At 39.9% G+C, this 25,560-nt stretch overlaps 1 protein-coding gene across 8 annotated transcripts in view; it reads left to right on the top strand.

The window, feature by feature from the left end:
- LOC144229315 (thiamine transporter 2-like) overlaps window positions 1-21,857 on the top strand; it is a 45,210-nt gene extending 23,353 nt beyond the window's left edge. Inside the window, exons 5-8 of one of the 8 annotated variants that reach the window (XR_013334453.1) lie at window positions 4,978-5,119; window positions 15,366-15,515; window positions 16,415-16,651; window positions 21,612-21,857. Coding sequence is in view for 4 of the 8 variants with exons in the window: in XM_077761327.1 (XP_077617453.1) it covers window positions 4,978-5,119; window positions 15,290-15,463 (316 nt within the window). In the remaining 4 variants the exon portion in view is untranslated. Of the gene's footprint in view, window positions 1-3,968; window positions 4,007-4,834; window positions 5,120-15,289; window positions 15,904-16,414; window positions 16,652-19,720; window positions 19,800-20,398; window positions 20,424-21,611 lie in introns of those variants that run through there. The other 7 variants (XR_013334450.1, XR_013334452.1, XR_013334451.1 and 4 more) reach the window with 7 other exon arrangements.
- The last annotated feature ends 3,703 nt before the right edge of the window (window positions 21,858-25,560 follow it).

The raw sequence follows: 25,560 nt of genomic DNA, 5'->3' as shown, positions 1-25,560 counted from the left end.
GTACGGGTTGCTCCTCATTTCCTATGTGGTAATGTGTTTAATTTTAATTAGGAAGTTGATCAGTGATAAACCAAGCATCTGAAATATTTTCCCTGACCTAACATCATCAGCTGCATAATGCTGAGTGTGCTCTTTGGCCTTAAACTTTTTTTTAGAGGCTTGTGGAACCCCATGAAGTGTATCCATATACGCATTATGGAGTCCCAGAAGAAGAGACCGTAAAGAGGAAGAAACAACATGTAAAGACATAATGGCCAAAAAGATCCCAAATTTGATGAAAAGCATTAATTGACATATCAAAGACACCATAAATATTAATTTAAAACATTAATTTACACATTCAAGAAGCTTACCTGTGAACTCCATATAACATATGGTTAGTTTTAAGTCTACCACTTTGTCATTTGTTTGCTCTCTGTCCCACCTGTTCGTTAGTCTTTATTCTTTTTTTTTTTTAAGTTAATTGGGCTTTCTTTTTAATTCCATTTTACTTTCTCTATTGGTTTTTCTTGGCTAAGTTTTTATGTTTTTAGTGGCATTAGGTTTTTAACTCATCAGTTTTCCTTCAATTAATGTTATGCCACTTAATGTATAAATACTTTAGAGCAACATAATTTCATTTCCTCCCCATCCTTTGTACTGTTTCATAGATTGTATTTCAATAACTGTTATAAACCCTACAGTACATTATTATTCCATTTGCTATAAAATAATAATTATCTTTTAAAAATTAAGGCAAGAAAAAATAATCTTTTATGTTTGCTCATGGATTTATCATTCCCAATACTTCTCATTTCTTTCTATAGATCCAAGTTTCCATCTGCTGTTGGTTCCTTTCAGCCTGACAACTTTTTTTTTTTATGGTCTTTCTTTTGAGAACAGAGGGTGAGCAGGGGAGGGCAGAGAGAGAGGGAGACACAGAATATGAAGCAGGCTCCAGGCTTTGAGCTGTAAGCACAGAGCCTGGCTCTGGGCTCAAACCCACAGACTGTGAGATCATGACCTGAGCCGAAGTCGGACGCTTAACTGACTGAGCCACCCAGGCACCCCTGACAACTTCTTTTAACATTTCTTGTAGTACAGACCTCCTGGTGACAATTTCTCGCAACTTTTATGTATTTAAAAATGAAGTTTGCTGTCATTTTTAAGTACTGTTTGGCTGATCAGAATTCTTAGTTGATAGTGTTTTGTTTTGTTTTGTTTTGTTTTGTTTTTCTTTTCAGCACATTCAAGATTTATCATTCCATTGTCTTCCAGCTCGCATTAAGGAGTTAGTTATCATTCCCATTGTTGTTCCCCTAAATGTGATGATAATTTTGCTCTGGGCTGCTTCTAAGACTTTCTCTTTTTATTTGATTTTCAGCAGTTTGACTATACTTATGTTTTCTTAATGGGATAGCATGATTTTTGGCTTACCCTGTTATTTTCTTATTGTAATTTCAGTCTTTTCTGACCTTCAACATCCTAACAAGGAGATCTCTATCTTCTCTCGCTTTTATTTTAGAAAATATTTGAAATGTTTTGTTTTCTTTTAGCAATCTAACTCTTGAGTAAGAAAAAGAACTCAAGCCCAACCTAAATCAGTTTGGTTTAATGCTCAATGGCCATTTTTAGGGAAACGGAGAACCTGAAAGTTAGTAAAAATATGTTTTCAGAGTTATTTGTGCTGTTTCTGACCACACCTTCTACACAATGAAAAGATAAAAGTATTATTCTCGAATATTTCAGAACAGATTGGTTCATAGCCAGCTGCATTTCTATTACATTCCATGAAGCAAGTCAATATTGTTCTGCTGAAGAAACAAATAAGACAATTTGAAGGAAAAAAAGTAAGATTAACTGTCAGAATATAAGACTTAAGAGAAAACACAACCAAAATATTTTGGTGTATTGGTAAATTCTCAGAATGATTTTTCATAGACATAAGGAAGTAGAGGGTTAAGCCACATGAATAATAAGAATGCTGAGACCCTGGGAGGCTGTGGAGATGGAATTCATACATTGACTGTCAGGGTTTTTCCAGATAGTATGTCCAGAACTTTCTACATAGAGCTCAATGATCATCCTTCATCTAATTTGTCCATTCAGTCAGGTGACTGTAAGTTTAGTGAAGAGAAGAATTATTTGATACATAATTAACTTTCGTTACACTATTTAGATTATCTAATTACCGAACAGCACTCAACAAATAGTATCTTAATATCAGGATACACACTCACAGTGGGGAAAAGAAGAGAACTTGACTTCATAGATCTGTCAAATTTGGTGCTAAATGAAATTATCACTCACATGTTGAACTTCAGAATACTGATCCAACATCATTTTCTCTGTAGGTGAACCCAATCACGATAACTCCATTTACATCTTGTTAGTACTTCAACTTCTGAGAAAATTTTAAACTAAATTTAGCAAACATTAGATAAATGTATCTCTAATACAAAAGGTTAGTGTTCAGATTTGGAAAGAATTCTAAGATAATTGACCAAACACAGTTTCAAACATCATGTGATACAAGAAGTTCATAAAAATAATTTGATTTTTCTAGAAAAAGATATTTACTACCTATATCTTTTTTCATGATGAAAACTGATAAATTTAATTAAATATTAGTTAAAGCAGTTATCTGGTACCAGTTAAATATTCCCTGTTGGAGTATAAGCTCTGTGAAGATACAATCAAGCTTGTTCATTGTATGCCCTGGAGTTTACCCTAGTTCTTGCTTCATGATAAGCATTTGGTTAGCATTTCTTGAAAAAAAAAAAAGGAAATACAGTAACCTAACAACTTAAAAAACACACACACACACACACAAAAGTTGGGCTATTGATTTTTTTTTAATTTAACCATTCCATTTTTATATAGGCAGAAATTAATATATTTTTAAAGTTCATTTATTTATTTTTGAGGGAGACAGTGAGAGAGAGAGGGAAGGAGAGAGGGAAGGTGAGAATTCCAAGCAGGCTCCATGCTGTTAACACAGAGTCTGATGTGGGGCTTGATCTCATGAACTGTGAGATCATGACCTGAGCCAAAATAAGGACAAAATCTTAACTGACTGAGCCATCCAGGCAACTCATTGTAGTTTTTTAATGGTTTAGAAAATGTTGCTATTACTTTCCTTTAAGTTATAGGTAAATTGGCAAATGCCAATCCCATAAAATCATATGTGGAACATAAATGATCACATAGAATTTCAAAGTGTTCTATCTTTTAAATTACAGACTATCCCAGAGGCTCATCCATAATTAGCACTAAATGCCTAACAGAAGAACACGATAAAATTCTCTTTCCAAGAACTTACTAGTCCTGGGCAGTGGTTGTTTTATGCCTACATAGAAACCACTCAGTAGGAGCTTTGAAATTAGATTTTAGACAGTATGATTACTTGTCATTTCAGGTACCCGGGACAATAGTTTTTGAGTTTAGACTGAAAAATCTTACAATTCAATGCCACTCTCAGCCTGATGTATTACGTCTCCATTTGAATCTACCACATGTAAAGGTCTCATCTCAAACCAAGTAATCACTGATAAGCTGTTGATGCATCTGTACATATTAAATCAAGATTCCTGGGTTCCCCGGGTGGCACAGTGGTTAAGTGTTCGACTTTGGCTCAGGTCATGATCTCGCGGTCTGTGAGTTCAAGTCCCACATTGGGCTCTGTGCTGAACCTGCTTCGGATTCTGTGTGTTTCTCTCTCTCTGTCCCTCACCAGCTCGTGCTCTGTCTCTCTGTGTCTCTCAGAGTAAACAAATGTTAAAACAAACAAACAAACAAACAAAAATAAATCAAGAATCCAACCTGGAATAATTTGCATACTAAAAGGGAATCTGCCCTTTGACTTAATCTAAATTTCAAAGGCATCTATCTGGTATAACATTTTTTTCCAAAGGAAAAATTATTACCTGAGCAAGAAAATCCTGAAATTATAAAGCTTATTTGGACCACCTGTTATATTCACTTTGCAGGATCTTGGATTATCTATGGGTCTTGCTGTGTTTAGTTGGTAAGTTTTTGCACTGAAACAATACATTTTCATTGAATCACATAATTTTTAAATGCTTGTATTGTTTTTTGCTGTGGACTGGGGGAGCGGATGTAAAAATACTCAAAACTTTCCATTTGTTTTCATATATTTAAATAGATTCAGGTTATAAATGTTTTAGCTAAATTAAGTGGAACAATTCTAATGCATATATGTAGTCTTGCCTGGCTAATGTTAAGACCCAATAAGTTATTTAAAATGAACTAATGCCAGATTTCTGTCAACTGTGAAAGAAAATAATGTGAGAGTTTTCCAGAGAAAAATTCACCTATTAGACTCTGAAACTGCTAATGTAGACAGTCAGTGATCCAGTGAACAATCTTCAAATAAGTAAAACCTCATCAAAGTGACTTGTGATTTACTCATTGATATGTCTTCGTTAAAAAGTGACTGATAGGGGCGCCTGGGTGGCTCAGCCATTTAAACATCTGACTTTGGCTCAGGTCATGATCTCATGGCTCATGAGTTTGAGCCCTGTGTCGGGCTCTGTGTTGATGGCTCAGAGCCTGGAGCCTGCTTCAGATCCTATGTCTCCCTCTCTCTCTGCCCCTCCCCCATTCATGCTCTGTCTTTCTCTCAAAAGTAAATAAACATTTTTTAAAAAGTGACTTGGAAACCATATCCACATCCAATAATGTTCAGTGCTCCCTAGTTACAGAACATTTGGATATTTGGTTCAATTTTAGAAAAGGTTAATTCATTTTAAATTCTCAAAATATATCCCATCACACAGAATGTTAAAATACAACACTTCACTATACTTACCCTTCGCTCCTTTTTCTCTTCTAGAAGAGCATTTAGCAAGAAACTGTCAACAGAAGCCTGGGCTTCCTGAGGAGAGCCAAGTCCTGGGAACAACACAGTTCCCTGCTCTGTATTTAAAAGCCCACGTATGTGTGCTTTCAAAACTCTTTCCATTTGTATAATGTTAGATTTCAGATCGCTGTGAATCTCAGTGTGGAACGCTATGCCTTGGTATTTGGAATCAACACCTTCATTGCCTTGGTGATCCAGACTGTCATGACGGTGGCTGTGGTTGACAACCAGGGACTGGGGCTTTCGGTCAACATACAGGTAAGTGCATGCTTCTGTGCCCTCACTGACACAGAGGCATACTTACTTTGAAAACTATACACACACACACACACACACACACACACATTTATATTATTATATATAGTAATCAGACTTACTGAGATATAATTTTCATACAATAAATTGACACACAAAAATAATTATATGGAGTTCTATTAATCTAGGCAAAAACACAGCTGTGTAGCCACCACATGAAAATAAAGAAGACCTTCACCCAGATAATGCTCTTGTCCCTTTGCAGTCAGTCGCCTCTCTCTCCAGCACCCCCAGAAACCCATTCATCAGTTTTCTGTCGCTATAGCTTTGTCATTTCAGAAAGTCATATAAACGGGGCCCCTGGGTGGCTCAGTCAGTTGAGTGTCTGACTCTTGACTTTGGCCCAAATCATGATCTCATGGTTTGTGAGATTGAGCTCCACATCGGACTCTGTGCTGACAGCTTGCTCAGAGCCTGGAGCCTGCTTGGGAGTCTCTCTCTCTGCCCCTCCCCCACTCACTTGCTTTCTTTCTCTCAAAATAAATAAATATTTTTTAAGTCAGATAAATGGAGTCAAAGTGTCTATAGCCTTTTGTTTCCAGCTCTTTTCATTTAGTATATGTCTTCAATGGAATAATTTTGTATTGAGAGATATAAACATGATGTAGTTAAGACATATTCTAGTTCTTTTTAAAATTTTTTATTGTAGAGATGTAGAGCCTGTGCTCATGGAATAGGGGCAGAGGGACAGAGAGAGGGAGAGAGAGAGAGAGAGAGAGAATCTCAGGCAGGCTCCCCGCTTAACATCAAGCCCAATTTAGGACTAACCCCACCACCCTGGGATCATGACCTGAGCCAAAATCAAGAGTCGGGCACCCAATCAACTGAGGCAACCAGGTGCCCTGATGCATTCTATTTCTTAAGAGAATTTTTCATTAAACAGGTGGCCTTTTCTTTAAGTAAGTGATAGAGTGAAAGAATGGCCTAAAATAGAGCCATGCAGTCATCCCACGTAGAGTCTAAGTGGTTCTCATTACCCACAGCTAAAGATTTTTCTTGCTCTGACTAAAGTTCAATCTTATTAAAGCTTAGTTCACAAATTTCATTAAGCCTACTCAGTCTTATGGACAAAATGGTTGATCTTACATGTCTGTACATATCCAGGGCAAATGTCTAGAATATTGAAATGTCTTCTTTAAAAACAGCAAGAGAAAAAGGGGTCATTTCAGGAAACACAATTAAATAACACCAGGACATTTAAGAAATTTTCAATAGAAAGAAAGACATCCTCATTGAATAAATACAAAACTAAGATTAACACAGACTCAATTCTTTTTGAGAACATAAAACAAGCAATTTTTAACTTTCTAAAATAAAATTTAAATTCCTGGTTTATTATCCAGCTTGAAATTTGCTGTCCAGCTTTTTAGAAATTATTAGGTATGTGACATGATCAAGAGAGCACAAGCTTGAAGACAAGAGAGTGGATCTGAACTTGATGTTTATTAGTGATTTCGTAAGAAACTTTTACTTGAGAAAATTTCAAATGTATTTTAAAAATAAAGAAAATAGTATCATGATGTTTCAGGTACCCATCACCCAAATTTAGTGATTATCATTTTATGGCACCTTGTTTCATGTGCACCTGCCACGCAATTCCTCATCCTTACCCTAGAGATGTAACTTTGTTTTAATGTCTCAGTTTTCTGGTTAGTAAAATGGAAAATATAATAGTTACTTTATGAGCTCTTATACAGATTAGATGCCCACCTGTAAAATGCACTATTCCTGGCCCATAGTGTACTCAGTACAGGGGTACATTCCTCTCTTCTTAATAGAAAAAAAAATAGTTATTCACATTAGTCAACACTGTTAGGATGCACTTACTGTTTCTAAGGATTTCTATATAAATCACACCTCCAGATATCTCCTTTATTTTTCTACAAATCCATTGTGTCTTAAACTGAAATTAATGAATTCCTAGAACAGAGGGAGGCAAAATAGAACTTGAGAAGAAAATTGCTCGTCAATCTGCCTGTCCTCCTCTCTGCCACTATTTTGTGTAATCTGATTTAAACGAATGCTTTGTGGGAAAATCAATACATTTTGACCTTTCTGAGGAGTTCTTACCAACATCGAGAGCGGGGGGTGAAAATTAAATTTGGCAGTAAAAGCCAAGCTCCACCTTTGTTTTCCCTGACAATTCAAGATTTCTAAATGGTTTTATCTTTTCAACAAAGAGAAATCTAGATTCAAGGCACTCCTATAAAATCTTTCTTTGTACTTTTTTCTTCTCTTGTAGTCACTGCCAATATCCTCAATGCTAGAACAACTTTCATAGAGATTCTTTCATGTAAGTTACTTAATATAAAACTCAACTCCTAAATAAAGGACTAGTTTACCTGGGCGCCAGAGATGGGTAAGCAAAAAATATACACTCCAAAGGCATAACAGAAGACAAATCCTATTTCTATAAAATATTCCCCAGACCAAGAAAAAGTGTTATTGTAGATCCCTGGTTTTGAATAGCAACCTTCTTAGAAATTGATTTTGGATTAACTATGCTTGGATTAAACTTGGAGAGCCAAGAATATACAGGTATATTGATTAATAACTCCCAAATCTCCTTCATAAATGCCTATTTATCATTGATTATGCACTTATGATATCCCATGAGCTCTCTAATATAATTTCAAGTGCCATCTTAAAAGATTAGAATCTAAAAAATAGAAAATAGAACCTAAGTCAGCATTTTCATATGATGCAGAGATTCAGCAGAGAGAAGACTGCGTTGAGACATTCTCAACTAATTCCTCCATTTTCTCATTATTTCTCAAACTGTTATCACAGCATAGGCTTTGTATGACTTTCTCCTTTTAAAAGAACCATAGAGATCTTGAAAAGAGGCTCCACATACATCTTTGAATATTACCGAAAAGCTAAGGGGAAAAGGCCCATGAGAAAGCTAAAAGTATCTTTTTTACCTCATCTAGAAAAAGCTAAAAAGGGATTTAGCTAGTTATGTATGAAGTGGTAACTTTAAAGTGTATCTTTACTAAATCATAAGATAATACTGTGGTATACTGATGACATAAAGTAATTTTCTGGGGAAGTTTTGTTTTTAAAAAATAGGTGGAATTCATAAGTCTAAAGTATGAGGGACCTTTGGAGGGAGTGGGTGAGTAACCATACAACTCCCAAAAGACTAATTTTTTAAGAAATAATCTTTTTGTTAGCTAAAAGAGATAATAACACCTCAGAAGTTTCACACAAAACACCCAACTATTCCTAGGTTGGTTCCCTGTTACTATATCCCTCCATCCCTCTCACCCCCAGACCCTTGGAATGCAGAGATACTCCTTGGAATGGGAAACACACTGGTAACTAACAAGTTCTTATTGATTGTCAGAGATGACATCCATTCAACTCCCGTTCGTGAATCTCACTACCTTCACCCTTCTCCTCCCTGGATGGTCTTGAGGCTTAAGCTATGAAAAGCAACACTTGATGCTGCAAGGGAGGAAAAATATTGTTTCCTCTTACCCGATTTGGTTCTCAGCTGGGCCTCTGTAACAAAGATTAACAAAAGCATACAAATGTGTTGGGTGTAAGTTTTAGGTAACACGGGAGCCTTCATGAGGAAGTGAAGGCCCGAAGAAATAGTTAGGCCTTAGTGTTTTTGTGCTAGATTTGATAAAGAGTAAAGAGTCGTGGGGAAAAAAATACAATAGGACAAAAAGGATACAAGCTAAGAATAGTAAGCTGGGGAAGCTTCACGCACCCTGTTCATTCAGATTCCTCTCCATATCCCTTTATCTTTGGAGATAAGGATGTTTTTTTCCTTTGACTGTAGACACTAGGTTCTTATGACCTGCTCCAAGGGAAGGTCAGAAAGTCCTTCCTGCACCTGCCGTATCTCTAATTCCTTCAGTTAAAAAATATTCACTCTGCCAAAGTTCCATATTTGGGAGTAGCTTGTCCTGAACCCTGTCACCAGCAAGTTGGGGAAGCACACATGAAAAAGAAAAGGGAAAGAGCACTGGTGTAAAGTGACCCCTCAATGTCATGAAAACCACAGCTACCACCCTGCCATGTCTCCCCTGTCCTCACTGAGACATGCAAAATGACCCTTCCCGCTCTCCTGAGGCCACTGCACTCAGCCACTCTGGGACCAGATGGACCCCGATTACACACTCCATTAGATTATCTAGCTAGGATAACTGGTACTTTTGTCTGCCTTAAATTAAATAAAAATTAGAATCACGAAAATGGATTTTTAGTTTTAACCCCAAAGGGCTTCATAAGGGAAAGGGTACTCTAAACAGAAAGACTATCTCACAAAAAGTAGAACAGCGATGCTATTATTTTAAGTGCATGAAATGGGGATTTGTTCAGATCTGGGGCAGCCTCCCATGCATCAAACCTGGGATTTTTCAGATGCATTTAGATCACGGAATATTTGCCAGTCTAGATAGCTTGGATGAGTGTTTTCAGTTCACACTCGTTGCCTCAAACATGTGAGATGTGCAGTTTGTCAGACTTAGGTTTCACTATTTCATACACTATTTTGGAATCTTAACTTGAAGAATAGCTGAAGGGGAGGCCAGATTTTCATTATCAAACAAAATACTTATATGGATTTTCAATGAGTTTGGGTCCCGATTTTCAGGCACTGTCTCGTTTTCTTACTTTTCTGTTCTAGTGGAAATGATCTGAATGCGAGTACCTTAGAGGAATTGGGGTTAAGGGATTGCATTTGAAGGAGAAGAAGGGCAGATGTCCCAGTTGTTTGAAGTTTAAAGTATAAACAGATGTCAAAATATTAAATTAAGAAAGACTTCCATTAAAAGCTACATACTTTTTAAAACAATTGTTTAACATTTATTTATATCTGAGAGACAGAGCACGAGGTGGGGGGTGGGGAGGGCTGAGAGAGAGAGAGAAATAGAATTTGAAGGAGGCTCCAGGCTCTGAGCTGTGAGCACAAAGCCTGATGCGGGGCTCGAACCCCTGAACTGTGACATCATGACCTGAGCTGAAGTCGAATGCTCAACCGACGGAGCCACCCAGGTGCCCCAAAAAGCTACATACTTTTAAAGATATTAAAATAAGAAAGGCTTATTTGCATTAAAGCAACAATAGACTAGATATCAGGAAAATGCTTGATGTTACAGAATACCTAAAACTCCTGCATATAAATTTAAGATTTTTTAAATAAATGGCCGAATTGGTAAGAAATAAGAAAACTCCTCAGAGGTCAAAGTGGGAACAGGAAACCACATAGATAAGGGCACACTGAGTCTATCATGTACTCCAGCATCTGCTGATTCTCCCCGTGACCTGGAATTTTGGTTTTAATGGCGACCCCAAAGGCAACACCCTCAGTGAGTGGTGAAACAGAATGAAACATGAAATTATGGGAGAGGGGGATCTCCATCAATGTAGATGAATCAGGGTGACACCAGAGGAATTTATTCTAGAGATGTGCTTTCATAAGCCAGCACTCACATAATCCCAGGCCCAATTTCTACATGTTAAACATTATTTTTTAAGCTGAGTATTTAGTATAAAGTGGCCCTGGTTGGTAAGGGTCCCAGGCGATTAGATGTGTCCCAATAAATGCTCTCTGCTCTCTGGAAGAATGTCCTTCCGTGCAGAAATCAAAAAACTTGCCATGGGGGCGCCTGGGTGGCTCAGTCGGTTAAGCATCCGACTTCGGCTCAGGTCATGATCTCACAGTTTGTGGGTTTAAGCCCCGCGTTGGGCTCTGTGCTGACAGCTCAGAGCCTGGAGCCTGCTTCGGATTCTTTGTCTCCCTCTCTCTCTGACCTTCCCCTGCTCACACTGCCTCTCTCTCTCTCTCTCAGAAATAAATAAAATATTTAAAAAAAAACTTGCCACGGATAAAATTCCACCAAATATGAGATTATGATTTTTTTAAAGTCCAAAATCATGCATAGATATAAAGGACCATGAGCAAGCCAACTGAAATATTAAATAGCAGAATGAGACTAACAAGAGATTTGAGACAGAGGAATTAGTAGCATCAGAATGTGAAGTAAGAGGTTTAACACATCTGTACGCAGAGGAAAATGATGGCATAAGAATGAAAACAAGATGCATCATGAATATCTGGGAATAAAAGAACTAATTAGAATTAGAAATTTAAACATGTTAAGGGCACTGTAGACACATACATAGGGAAAAAATATTGAATGGGAAGAAATCACCAAGAATGCAGCACAGAAAGAGACATAAGTGGAAGAATTATTAATACGCATGGGGATTAAAATGAGAAAGTTCAACAAATGTCTATTTAAAGTTTTCTGAGGAGATAATAAAGGTAGTAGAGGGGCGCCTGGGTGGTTCAGTCGGTTAAGCAGCCAACTTCGGCTCAGGTCATATCTCAAAAGGTCATAGGTTCGAGCCCCGCGTCCATTTCTGTGCTGAAAGCTCAGAGCTTGGAGCCTGCTTCCAATTCTGTGTCTCCTTCTCTCTGTACCCCTCCCCATGCTCATGCTCATGTTCTGTCTCTCTCTCTCTCAAAACTAAACAAACATTTGAAAAAAATTTTAAGGTAGTAAAGAGATAGATAAAGAAATATTCACTGAAAATTTTCTGTTAGTAATCAAAAGCATGTATTCTCAGAATTAAGAAGGCCCCAAAAATATCAAAAAGAGTAAACAAAAAGAAATTCATGTCTAAACATGCTGTGGTTAAATGAAGAAAACCAAAGAAAAAGAAATCTTAAAATAGAGAAACCAAAAGAACATCGGCTACAGAGAAATTATAATAGACAACGGACTTCTTAGTAGCTCATAGAGGAAGCCAGAAAATCAATGACTTCCAGTGTTGGAGACAATAACCATCAGCCTGGAATTCTAGAGAAAGAGAAATCATATTTTCAAAGTGAGAGCATGGGACACCTGGGTGGCTCAGTCAGCTAAGTGTTTGGGATCTTGGTTCAGTTTATGATCTCAGGGTTTGTGAGATGGAGCCCCACGTCGGGCTGTGCACTGACAGCACAGAATCTGCTTGGGATTCTCTCTCTCTCTCTCTCTCTCTCTCCCCCTCTGACCCTCCCCTATTCATTGAGCTCTGTGTCTGTCTCTCTCTCAAAATAAACATAAATAAGTAAATAAATAAATAAAGAGCAAAATGAAGACATTTTCAAACAAACGGAAATGAGATGAGTGTGTTATCACCAGCAAACCTTTACAAAAGCAATTTCTCAAGGATGCACTTGAGGAAGAAGGAAAATTATCCCCAGAGGAAGGTGTTTCCCAAAAGAAGGAATGTGGGGGGAAAAAAAAGTAAAGATGTGAGTAAATCAAAACACTAATCATTTAAAAGAGTAATACTTATGTTTTACATCTTGAGGAGTTTTTTTAAAAGATGCCCAAAGTACTGACAGCAATATGTCAGCAGAAAGATGTTCAAAATGGGAGATTTTTATACTGCTCCAGAGGAAGGCAAGAATTACTGACTGGGCATTGCTGGGGAGACACACCGAGCAGGGAGCAAGCTGTATGTCCATCTGGTGGGGAGGTGAGTTTTCATCACCTTCATTATTCAGATTGCTGCAGCCTGACGATAATGAGATGCAACAGACTTTCATCTTTTTTGCTCTAATTTTTAAACTCTTTCCAGACAATTCTCCCCCTTACTGCCTGTACCTAAGGCATATAACAGCGACCACCATCACCTTTACACACCACTGCTTTGTTTATTTAAGAGTTATTATTTCAAGTGTAACTACAAAAGATTTAGAAGTAGATTATGCACTTATTACACAGAAGAGAGAAATGAAACATTGTATATGGAAAAACGGTCACAGGAAAGCTCAAGAAAGGTGGGGAAAATTGAGGAGCATGAAAAATAGGGAAAAGAGGGGTAAAAAAATACAAATATGTTAATGATCACTGAATAATAAATTAACTCATAGGTTGAATTGCCAGCACACAGGAAACAGGAGAGGCAGAAGAACTCATTAAGTGACATCCAGGGATATCACCATAAAACACAAGAGTCTGGGAAATGACAGGTTTTCAACAAATAAAATAAAGATTGATCCTGTCTTGAGAAATTCTACAATTGATCACAACGTGTGGATCTTCCTTGGAACCTGATGCATACCCAGAAACTAAAAATATTATGAGACAAGCAGGGAAATTTGAATGCTGACTAGATGATATGAAAGAATTGTTGGGGTTCCCAGTGGAGTGTCCGACCCTTGATTTTGGCTCAGATTCCTGAATTTAAAAATTTAAATTTAAAAAAAAGGAAAGGAAAAAAAAGTAAGCAAAATTATTTATCTTTAAATTGTTAATTTTTTAAGTGTGTTAATCATTTGTGGTTATGCTTTTGTGCAGTTCTATTTTTATTTTTTTAACGTTTATTCATTTTTGAGAGAGAGAGACAGAGCGTGAGAACGGAAGGGCAGAGAGAGAGGGAGATACAGAATCTGAAGCAGGCCTCAGGCTCTGAGCTGTCAGCACAGAGCCCAACGTTGGGCTTGAACTCACGAGCCTTGCGATCCTGAACTGAGCTGAAGTCCACCGCTTAACTGACTGAGCCACCCAGGCGCCCTGTGCATCCTTATTTTTAAAGATACAAACTGAGTGGTGCCTGGGTAACTCAGTCAGTTAAGCAGCCAACTCATGATTTTAGCTCAGATCATAATCTTGTCTTATCCCATGAAATGGAGCCCTGCATTGGGCTCAGCTCTGACATTGCAGAGCCTGCTTGGGATTCTCTCTCCCTGCCCCTCCCCAACTTGCAAGCGTGCCCTCTCTTGCTCGCTCTCAAAATAAATAAACATTAAAAAAAATAAAGATACAAACTGGAATATTCATTAAATGATATGCTACTAGATTCAAATTAATCTGTGAGATGAAAGGGTAGTTGATGGAAACAGATCATGGATTTATGGGCATTTGTATACTATTCTGTCCACTCTTGTAAATGTTTATAATTTCCCAAAATCAAAAATCAAGTGATTCTAAGCTAAACAACCCAGTAAAAAAAATAAAAAATATTTTCGGGCTAGATTCTTACAACTATAGTCTATTTACAGAAAACACATATAAAATGTAAAGACGTCTAAAGTTTGGAGTGGGGAGGGGAACTTCATATGATGCAAACAAAAATCTTAGGAGTTCATATAATTAAAATATTTTAAGATAAAGCATAATTAAGACCTCTTGATCTATATATCTAAGGAGACTCATTAAAAATGATTAAAGGTTGGGGCACCTGGGTGGCTCAGTTGATTAAGTGTCTGACTTCAGCTCAGGTCATGATCTCAATGACTCGTGAGTTCCAGCCCCGTGTCAGGCTCTGTGCTGACAGCTCAGAGCCTGAAGCCTGCTTTGAATTCTGTGTGTCTCTCTCTCTCTCTGCTGTTCCCCTGCTTGCTCTCTTTCTCTCTCTCTCAAATAAATAAATAAATAAACAAACAAACAAACACTTAAAAAAATTTTTTTAAATGATTAAAGGTTGGGGCTCCTGGGTGGCTCAGTTGATTGAGCATCCAACTTGGGCTCAGTTCATGATCTCATGGTTTGTGAGTTTCAGCCTGGCATCAGGCTCCCTGTTCTCAACACAGAGCCCGCTTGGGATCCTCTGCCCCCCACCCCCCGCTCCTTTCCTGCTGGTTTTCTCTCTAAACAAACAAACTAATTAATTAATTAATTGCTTTTTAAAAATGATCAAAAGTTCAATTTATTCATTAGTAGTATATATGAGTTCTAAAATTTTATATATCTATTAATATCATTTCAATATTTTGGATAGAAACACTGTCAAGCATGTTGCATTCTAAGGAAAAAATGAACTTCCAATTTCATATATTAAATGTGATGAAAAAAAAGAAGAAAAACAAGAAGGAAGTCTATATACAGTCTATATAGACTCTATATAGATGGAGAACTTCAGAACTATGGAAACAGTTAACATTGATTACTTTTCTGTATTAGATTACTCATCTAATCCTCACAACAAATGTGTAAATATGGTTATTATTCTTATTTTACAATTTGGAAAACTGAGGCAGAGAGAGGACCCATGACTGTTTAAAATCTCCCAGGTAAGAGGAAAGCATCATTACCTGCCTTTAGGTTGAACATCCATTTTTATATCATTTATTGATTTCTCTTTTTTGTCTTCTTTTAGTTTTTAATTTATGGGAGTTATTTCTCTGTTATTGCTGGAATTTTCCTAATAAGAAGCATTTACATAATCTATTCAGCCAAATGCGGACAGGAAAGATGTAGCTCTACTACTGACCAGAATCCACATGAGCCGGACAACTCAATTTCCGAGATGAACACAGTGACGCAGTTTTAGCCTGGTATCTCCTACCATGGACTCGGAGGATGGACTGTTCTGAAAATATATGGTGCGAAACTACATGGCGTTTCAATTTTTTGTCCTAGATTAAGACACCATAAAAGACAAGATTATCATGAATCTTGTCAACCCTACATCAAAATCTTAGCTGTGGGCTGGTGAACAGGGTACAACCAAAAACTGGAGTTGACCAAGTTGAAACCATCCATCTTTATGGCTTCAGTGAGCAACTGGGACCCTAAATACCGTTTGAATACTTTGAAGTCCATCCCAAAACAACACTGAAATCAGACAAGTGGGACCATCCAAAATCAGAAACGTGAAATATCATAGAGTTAATGATTTTATTAGCTTTCTGTGTCCAACCTCATAAAAGTGTGGTTTGTTTTGATCTGGGTAATAAAGAAGTTTCTAGCACAGGCCTGATGCATATTAAATGATCAATATTTGATAACCCGGGCCCCTGGGTGGCGCAGTTAAGCATCAGCCTCTTGATTTTGGCTCCGGTCATGATCTCAGGGTCATGAGATTGATCCTCTCATTGGGCTCCCCACTGACAGCCTGGAGGCTGCTAAAGATTCTCTCCCTCCCTCTCTCTCTCCGCCCCTCCCCAACTCACATGCGAGCGCACACTCTCTCTTTCAAAAAAATAAAATATGTGATAACCATATTGTACTAATATTGTATACTACCAAAAAAAGTTAGAATGGGGGAAATAATTTAATTCCCACAAAGTGGGGCCAAAATATTAAGGGGAATTTTTTATTAAACCTTACTATGGCCCTACATGAAAAGGCTGAATGTTGTAATGATTGCAGTTCTTCTCAAAGAACTAATTTATAAGTTTGTTGTAATTTGTGACAGTCTTATGTGTCCACTTGACTAGGCCAAGTTCCTCATTTATTCTAACAAGCACTAATCGAGGTATCGCTGTGATGTATTTTGCAGACATGATCAAAGTTCACACTCAGCTGACTTTAAGTAAGGGAGATTATCCTAGATAATCTAGATGGGACCAATCCAATCAGTTGAATGGCCTTAAGAGAAGAACTGAGCCTTCCCAGAAGAAGGAGAAGTTCCATCTGTGGACAAGAGCTTCAGGTCATGCCTGAGAGTTCTAGCCCACGTGTCCTGATGGCCTGCCCTATGAATTTCGAACTTGGCCTCATCAGCCTTCACAATCAAGTAAGCCAACATCCTTGGGATACACTTTTTACTATATATCTCCACTGGTTCTGTTTCTCAGGTTGAGTCCTGACTGATACAGACTTTGGTACCAGGAGTGGTTATAGAGGACACATCTTACAAGGCAAACTTTTCTGAACTGTTTCTGGCTTTTCTGGAACTGGTTATCTAATCTGGTTACATTTTAAGTCACTATGAATCTGTTTCCAGTCACAAGAGGGCACTACGAGTTATGGCATGATGTAGTCTTAGACATACAAGTGTTGCCATCGGCCCCTCCTTATCAAATACTATATTCGTTTCCTTATGATCTTATAACAAATTACCACAAATGGAGTGGCATTTAACAACAGAACTTATTTTCTTTAAGTTATGAAGGCTAGAAGTCAGAAATCATGGTGTTGGTGAGGTCCTACTTTCTCTCTGAAAACTCAGTCTCAGGGAGGATTCTTCCTTGCCTCTTCCTAGATTTTAGCAGTTGTTGGCAATTCTTAGCATCCCTTGGCTTGTAGACACATCACTCCAGTCCGTTTCTCTGTTGTCACATGAAGGTCTCCCCATGTGTCTGTGATTTTATGTCCAAAGTCCCCTCTTAGTATAAGGAGACCAATCATGTTAGATTTAGGGTCAACCCTAATAAAGTCACATTAATAGGTTCCAGATGAACATAAATTTTGGAGGGGACAATATTCAGCCCAGTTGACATACCTATAGGAAGTGAGGTTCCAGACTGTGTATTTGTCAGCTCAGGATGTTTTACTTAAACTGAAGAGAATAGTGGAATTGGTGGCCTGCTTCTGGAGACATATATATATGTATTGTTTCCTCACTGGAGAAAATAAGGGAGAAATAAGGATGAGCTCAGGGCTTCAAATTCCCAGCTCAAAGTGCTGCATTAATGACCTGAAAGCTCTAATGCCAACCCTGAAAGAAACCTTAATCCCCTGAAGCCACAGAGCTGAGATTTCTGATAACCAAACCCAGAGTTTCATTCCACAAGTGGCTGATTTACAACATAAATTGAATTCCTAACCCTGCAGGGTGTCTTCTGATAAAGTGAGAACATTTGTTGGGAATAAATGAAATCCTGAAAACTGGCATGGAGACACACAGTCAGATCTCAGTAAAGCTGGAGACATCTAACTCCTACATACGCCAAGTCTTTGCCCTTAGAAGCTGCCCTTCCACCCCTGCCTAATGAGGTAGTCCTATACTGGCAGTCTTTACAGCAGGTCCCAAAAGACAAAGTACAAACTGTGTGGAGATGCATTACACCCCTAAAGAGCCACATGGTTCCCCCAGCTTGTATAGAAATCTAGAACTCTGGATAATATGTGGGGGAATGGACCTTAAGGCTGTAGAATCATAATAGAAGAAACATAAAGTTGGGCCAACCAGAATTTGTTTATATGGACTGCCAGTTTGGTTGGTTAGCTGAGACATGAAGCCACGGGTGGCCCACCCTAAAGAAGTTGAAATGCCAGAACTGCCTTGATATGCTATAGAGGAAGGTATTCCAAAGATTAGGCAAACTATAATATTAAAGTGGATTTATCATGTGAATTTGTTCACCCAACTTGGGAAGATCCAGAAGACACACCTTTTACCATAACTGTGAGAATATATATGTGAGAGCAGCCCAGCTTTCTAGAAGAACCCTGTGGCTACTTTGCTCTATCGGTCAGAAATTCCAGTGAGAGCTATTACCAATGAACTGGGGATGCTTCAATACAATGGAGATGATGGGATCTCAGGGTGGCAGGGGCCACATGGAGGTACTTAGCTGCTAAAGACAAGATGGGTATGGTTACTGTAATGGACAATGGAGCCGAAGCAGTGGTCACAATAGTCTAATGCATAGATACTTGTGGTGTTGACTGGTTGGTATCCCTAGAAAAGAGATAGATGAACAGTTTACCAAATTCTCACTTGATCTGCATGAGCAAAAGTGTTCTAATGAATTTTAAGCAACTTAATATTCAAGAACAGTCATAATAGAAAACGTTGCTATTGAGTCATGATAATTTGGATTCCAGTGTTTTTTAAAGTAAAAGTTGCCTGAAATCGAATCCATCCAAGGGTATCTGGAATTTAAGTCCAAGGTGAATAAATGAGAGTAGTAGAAAGAAATCCTTGGGCATAGGAGGCAGCCCCATTGGGAAAGTCTTCAAAACCTTTTTCTCAGATTAGTATCCTGTTGAGACAAACAACTTCAGTTTCTATTCTGGGACTCTCTCTCTCTCTCTCTCTCTCTCTCTCTCATATGCTGAGTGAGCACCAAATGTCTACCTTGCAAATTATAAATGCTCTCTTTGAGGATGTCTAATTTTGTTGCTTGAGTTTTTATTTCAACTCATATATTGTTTTTTTCCCAAGAGTTTGATATCAATCTATTCTTATTTTGTTTTTACCTGTATTTTCACTATAAAATAGACTTCTTTTTTTAAATAGAAGTCATTCCCTTACTTATTGTTTTAAAGATCCAAAAAATATTTAAAAGACACTGTTAGTTCTACAAAGTCAATTTCCTCTAAAATGAATTCAAGTTGCAAGTTTATTTTGTTGTCCTTTCTTAATATTAGATGTTTTCAAGGGTATATTAGTTATTCAGTATTATGTAACAAATTTCCCTAGCACTTTGTGGTTTAAAACACTGCGCATTTATTATCTCTCAGTTTCAGAGTCAGGAATCTGAGCACATCGTAGCTGGGTCCTCTACTTCAGGGTCTCTTATGGGCTGCAGTCAAGGTGTTGACTGGGCTGTGGTCATGTCAAGGGGGCAGCACGCTAACTAGAGCATAATGCATTTCCAAGTTTATATAATTGTTGGTAGGATTCAGCTCCTCGTGGATACTGAGCTAAGGGCTTCAATTCTTTGCTGGCTGTTGATTGGAGGCTGCCCTCAGTTCCTGGCCATGTGGGTCCCTCCAAGATGTCAGCTTGTTTCATCAAAGTGTGCCAGGCAACAAATCAAGAGTTGGCTTGAAGGTGGAAGTCACAGACTTTTGTGACCTAATCAAGGATGTGATACCCTGTCACTTTTGTGGCCTTCTCTTCATTGGTCCCTAGAGCCAGCACATACTCAAGAGCAGGTGATTTCCCAAGAGTGTGAACACCAGGCACCAGTTTGAGGGTTCCTACTACAAAGAGTTTTTGAAATTTTGGCAGCTTCCTCTAGGTGAGAGCTGTTTTGTTTCTACTTTCATTTCTCTTGCTTTCTCTATCCTTACCCCAACCTTTACCTTGGCTTTGACCTGTCTAGAAGTTTTCCTAGAATATTCTCCTGCCCCACCTCCAAGCCCCATCCCATAGTATAATGGGATATCATAGATTATTCTCAAGCCTGCATATGATTTAAGTCAATTTGTGACCTTCGGGCGAGGTCCGTATGTCTTTGGTGGATACCAGTTCATAGGCTAGAGCCTTAGGCAGCAGAGAATCATAGAATTTTTTCAGGACGAAAGGGACCCCACCCCGGCACGAAATCCCAAAAGTGAGCCTGGCTGTCATCCCCTCTCTACATCGAATATCTGATCTCTGTGATCATATTCCCACTCTCCTCATGCCTACAGCCCACTTCCAGAACCTGACTCCAGCAAGGTTATGGCTACAGCCTTGCAGTTTGCATTTCCATTCTATGTTTGGTCCACAGAAATAGTTACTTGTTTTTGAGCTTAGCTATGTGGTTCACTTATTTTATTAGAACATGTTATCTGCCATTGCTTTCTCCCTACTCTTTCTGGACAGAGGCAAAAATGAAATACTAAACCACTGTGATCCAAATTCTCCTCAGCCTACGGTCTCTACTGCTAATAAAACTGCTGGAAAAAGCTGTAGAAAATAATAAGAAAAAGAAAAAAAGAAAGGAAAGGACAAGGAGGAGAGAGAAGAGAAAAGAGAAGAAAAGAGAAGAGAAGAAAAGAAAGGGAAAGGAAAGAAAAGAAAAGAAAGAGAAAGAAAAGAAAAGATAAAAGAAGGAAATGGAGGGGCGCCTGGGTGGTTTAGTCGGTTAAGCGTCCGACTTTTGCTTAGGTCATGATCTTGTGGTTCGTGGGTTCGAGCCCCGCGTCAGGCTCTGTGCTGACTGCCAGCTCAGAGCCTCGCACCTATTTCAGAGTCTGTGTCTCCCTCTCTCTCTGACCCTCCCCTGCTCACTCTGTCTCTCTCTCTCCTAGAAATAAATAAAAAAAAATTTAAAAAAAAAAGAAGGAAATGGAAAACAGGAAAGGGGAAGAAAAAAGAAGAGTTTACTCTCTTGTTGTAAATGAAATTGAAGCAGTGGAAGAAAAGACTTCCTTGCTCAGAGAAGCATTGAAAACCCTCTTTCCCCTGGGCTTCCTTCCTTCAGACCTTCCTTTCATTTATCACTTTTGCTAGAGATAGTTGAGAAGACAGAGTCACCGGGAGAATTTATAGCAGTCGAATGCATTTTATTTAGGAAGGCTTACGATGCCTGTAACTGAATGTTGTAGTGTACTGAAAAAGTTGAAAGAAGAAAACTATATGCACAAAACCGCAGAAAGAAGGGAAGGAAAAGATTGAATATGTCAACAAAAGACACCCCATGGGAAGCCCCAATGGTCTCAGGCCCACCATGAAATTCTTCTGTATTTGAGTCCCAACGGGAATGCCCATGGAAGGTTCAAGAGGCCGCTGAAGGGCCATGTCTGTACCCCAACACACAGGGACTGGACCTCTGGGGAGACGGCACACAGGGCTGTAAGGGAGGGAGGGGTCTGGGAGGAGAGTGAAGTCTCACCGAGGCGACACGTTGGTCCTTAGAGACCTGCCTAAGGCTTCTGGGACTGCCCTTGAACATGGTGCTGCTGCTGGGTTCTTAAGACTCCCTACAAAGATAAATTCACTTGCAAGCTTCAGGACAAACCAGGATGCCACACGCTCAAACACAGCAAAGGCAAAAAGAACACTTTTGATGGATTTCTAATTTTTATTTTATTAGGAAATGTAGACAGGATTATGTAATGACTAAGAACACAAAAGAAAAAAAGCGGGAAAATCTATGCATGAAGATGAGAAAAAGTGGGAAAAGACAGAAGTGAAAGGCGGTGGAAATCCCCCTCCGGCCAGGTATTCGGAATCACGGTTTCATGAGTAATTTGCGCAATTACTCCGATGCTGGGCTGCATACGGATTTCTTCTATTAGATGATTTCTATTAGTTTGGGGACTTCTGATGGAAGGACTTAAGGCACCGAAGAGAGGTGGGAAGAGAGTATTTTCAAGGGGGGAAGAGCAATGGGAAGGAGGAAGTCTTACCAACTCTGNCAGCCGCCGCAGCCGCTACTGCAGCCGCCGCAGCCGCCGCAACCTCCGCAGCCACAGCACCCCATGGTGTGGGTAGAGAGGACTCAGGAGAGGGGAGGACGGAGACTCGGGAGGTGAGGGAGGTCTGATGCCGCCTTCTGCGGGGGGCGGGGCTTATATACCAACCTGGGAGGTGGGCATGGGAAGACTCGTGACTTCTTCCCTGTTGCTGTTTGGGTCTATTTACAGGGAAGAATTGCATCATCTCTTATATGCTTCCCTTTTAGACATCTTTGTTTTCATCATATGTGTAGTGTATTTTTCAAATAAACCTATATTCCTGTTTAAGTTTAAAAAACTTAAAAGTTCTAGGGAACCCTCCTGGGAACCAGAAGCATGGTGAGGCCATGGGTGGCATCTCTGTCTTCCCAAGCCGCCTGTGTCCGAGGGGGTGCAGAGCACACCCGTCATCAGGCAGGGGCCAGGTGGTCTGTGTGCTCTGAGGGGGCTGCTACAGTGAAGATCAAGGTGTTGTCCCTGACTTCAAAGAGCTTGCAATAGAAATAACAATGGGAGCTGGGGATGTGAAATTGGCAACACATTCAAAGGTCACTGCCAAGGCCAGAAGCCATCATTGCATTTGCTGGCCAGTGGAAACTAAGGATACCATTGTGATTTTTTTAAAAGTAGGCTCCACGCCCAGGAGAAACCCAACGCAGGGCCTCAACTCACCACCCTGAGATCAAGACCTAAGCTGAAATCAAGAGTTGGATGCTCATCCGACTAAGCCACCCAGGCATCCCAATAACAGTATTTTTATCCTTATTTAAACAAAACAAAACAAAACAAACAGGCTCCACACCCAATGTGGGGCTTGAACTTGTGACTCTGAGATCAAGAATCAGATGTTCTACTGACCATGCCAGCCAGGTGCCCCTATTGTTGTGATTTCCTACAACCATGTCATACTGATTCTTTGCTTTGCTTTGCTTTTTTATGTATTTTTTAATGTTTTATTTATTTCTGAGAGAGAGTGTGTGTGAGCAGGGGAGGGTCAGAGAGAGAGGGAGATACAAAATCTGAAGCAGGCTCCAGGCTCTGAGCTAGCCGTCAGCACAGAGCCTGATGCGGGGCTCGAACCCACAAATCGTGTGATCATGACCTGAGCTGAAGTCAGCCACTTAACCGACTGAGCCACCCAGGCGCCCCTATTTTATTTTATTTTTATTTATTTATTTTTGAGACAGAGACAGAGCACAACTAGAGGAGGGGCAGAGAAAGAGAGGAAGCACAGCTGTCAGCACAGAGCTCAACACAGGGCTCGAACCCATGGATTGGGACATCATGACCTGAGCCAAAGTCAGATGCTTAACCAACTGAGCCACCCAGGCGCCCCTGATAATTTTAAAAACAGAAATAAATCCTCTTAAGAGTCTGCCTTTTAATGGTGTAATCCTTGGTATATTTTGCTTTGGATGAGGAATTAATTTTTGGCTTTGACATTAGTTGATTTCTGAGAGAAACACCCCTTTGCTAAGGAGCCTGACATAGGCGATTTTGAGAGCAGGGTGGGTACGTTGAGGATGCAGGTGCAGAGGCCTGAGAAGTGAGGAGAGGCCCCACGTGGGGAGACAGGAAGCGTGAAACGTGGTGAAGTGTGTAGCTGGGGTCCTGTGGAATCTGAGGGCTAGCGACCAACCAGGAGGCTGGAAAAACATAACAGCGAGAAAAATGGGAGCAAAAGTGTGCTCTGCACTGCATGTGCTGATGGAGGAGTGCTCTGGCCTCGCAGGGGGTTCTGAGGACCTTTGTGGGGATCTTCGGAGATCAACAGATTCCCCAAACTACATTTCGTAAAGGGCTTGCTACTCGGAGCCTATTTCCCCAATCCAGTGAGATTGTCCTTCAGGAATCTGAGTGACAGAAAATGCTATAAGGTTCCCAGGGCATGCTGACATTGTTATTAATGATCTCCAAACTATTTTTATGGTATGTGGACTAGAGCCTTTCAACCACCTTGGTGGGGGGGATGCTTGAGCTTGGGTGGGGGGTGCAGTGAGGCAAGAGATAAGCGATTTGAGAGCGTTGAAGGAGGCAGAATCAACATAAATGGGCAGAAGACCAGAAATGGGGGCTAAGAGAAGCAAAGGATTCAAAGCCAACTTTTTAATGGATTGTCCATTTGATGGAGAAGGATCATTGTGGAGGAATGTACCTTTTGTGGTGGGGCTGGTGATTGGGTGGGGAGATTATGCCTGGAGTCTGTGGCCTGGGACATGGCAGGTGCCTCGGGAAAGCTGTGGGAAGAGGGTGACCAGTTGGACGTCTGTGGATTTGGAGTGTGGAGGAGATTGTTAACTGGAGAAAGGGATTGTGGAAATGCACATGGAAACTGAAGCCACAGTTCTGGATGTGAAGACATAGGGAGGGCTGTAGGGGAGAGAAGGAGCATCGGGTCAAGACTTTCAGTAGAGAACTTTTGGGGTTGAGGGAGAAAAGGGGATCATTCAGTTTAAAAATAGTCCCTATTTTTTTTGGAAATATAGCTGTGAACATATAAACCTCACAAGAACTAAAAGGACCCATTTAATGAGATGTGAACACACAACAGTAATAGATGTGACAAAATTGGAGAGAAATGGCTTATTCAACTTGGTTATTCATACAGACTCTACATCTCAGAAGTTTCTGTTAGAGATGTGTGCAGGGGTCCAGCTGAATATATGGAGAGAAAACCATTGAAGAGAAGCTGAAAAGGGACCAGCAGTAATCAAGTGCTTTCTTTTTTTTTTTTTAATGTTTTATTTATTTCTAGGAGAGAGAGAGAGAGAGAGAGAGAGAGAGAGAGCAGGGGAGGGGCAGAGAGAGAGGGAGTCACAGACTGAAACAGGCTCCAGGCTCTGAGCTGGCAGTCAGCACAGAGCCCGACGCGGGGCTCGAACCCACGAACAGCAAGATCATGACCCAAGCGAAAGTCGGACGCTTAACCGACTAAGCCACCCAGGCGCCCCTCAAGTGCTTTCTTAGTTTAACATCACAAAAGTTCAGCTGTGTTTCTGTGGAAATGGAGATCCCCTCCAAAATGTGATCGACTCTTAGTTTGCCTCTAAAATGACTGTAATAAGAGGCACCTGTGCGACTCAGTCAGTTAAGCTTCCAACTCTCGATTCCAGCGAAGACTATGATCTCATGGTTCATGAGATCAAACTCCGAGTGGGGCTCTGAGCTGATAGCACGGAGGCTGCGTGGGATTCTCTCTCTCCCTCTCTCTCTTTCTGTCCCTCGCCTGCTCATGTGTGTGCTCATTCTTTCTCTCTCTGTCTCAAAATAAATAAACATTAATAAAGAAACAAAACGACTTTAAGAAGAAAAGCTAAAATGAGCAAATGTATTGGGTCAAATATCATCTGTAAGAATGTAAACAAGGAACAGCCCTAGACGAGCTTATTGTGGAAATGGCAATGGTAACAATGAGGAAGTGCTCAGGGTCATGTGTCCTGGGTGGCGCCATCACCATCCTCCTCAAGATGCTATATAAGCCCCGCCCCCGCAGAAGGCGGCATCAGACCTCCCTCACCTCCCGAGTCTCCGTCCTCCCCTCTCCTGAGTCCTCTCTACCCACACCATGGGGTGCTGTGGCTGCGG

Source organism: Crocuta crocuta, unplaced genomic scaffold (assembly GCF_008692635.1).
Source record: "Crocuta crocuta isolate KB4526 unplaced genomic scaffold, BGI_CrCroc_1.0 scaffold516, whole genome shotgun sequence".
NCBI classification, from domain to species: Eukaryota; Metazoa; Chordata; class Mammalia; order Carnivora; family Hyaenidae; genus Crocuta; species Crocuta crocuta.
The sequence above is the reverse complement of the archived record's forward strand: the minus strand, read 5'-3'. Positions and strand labels throughout refer to the sequence as shown.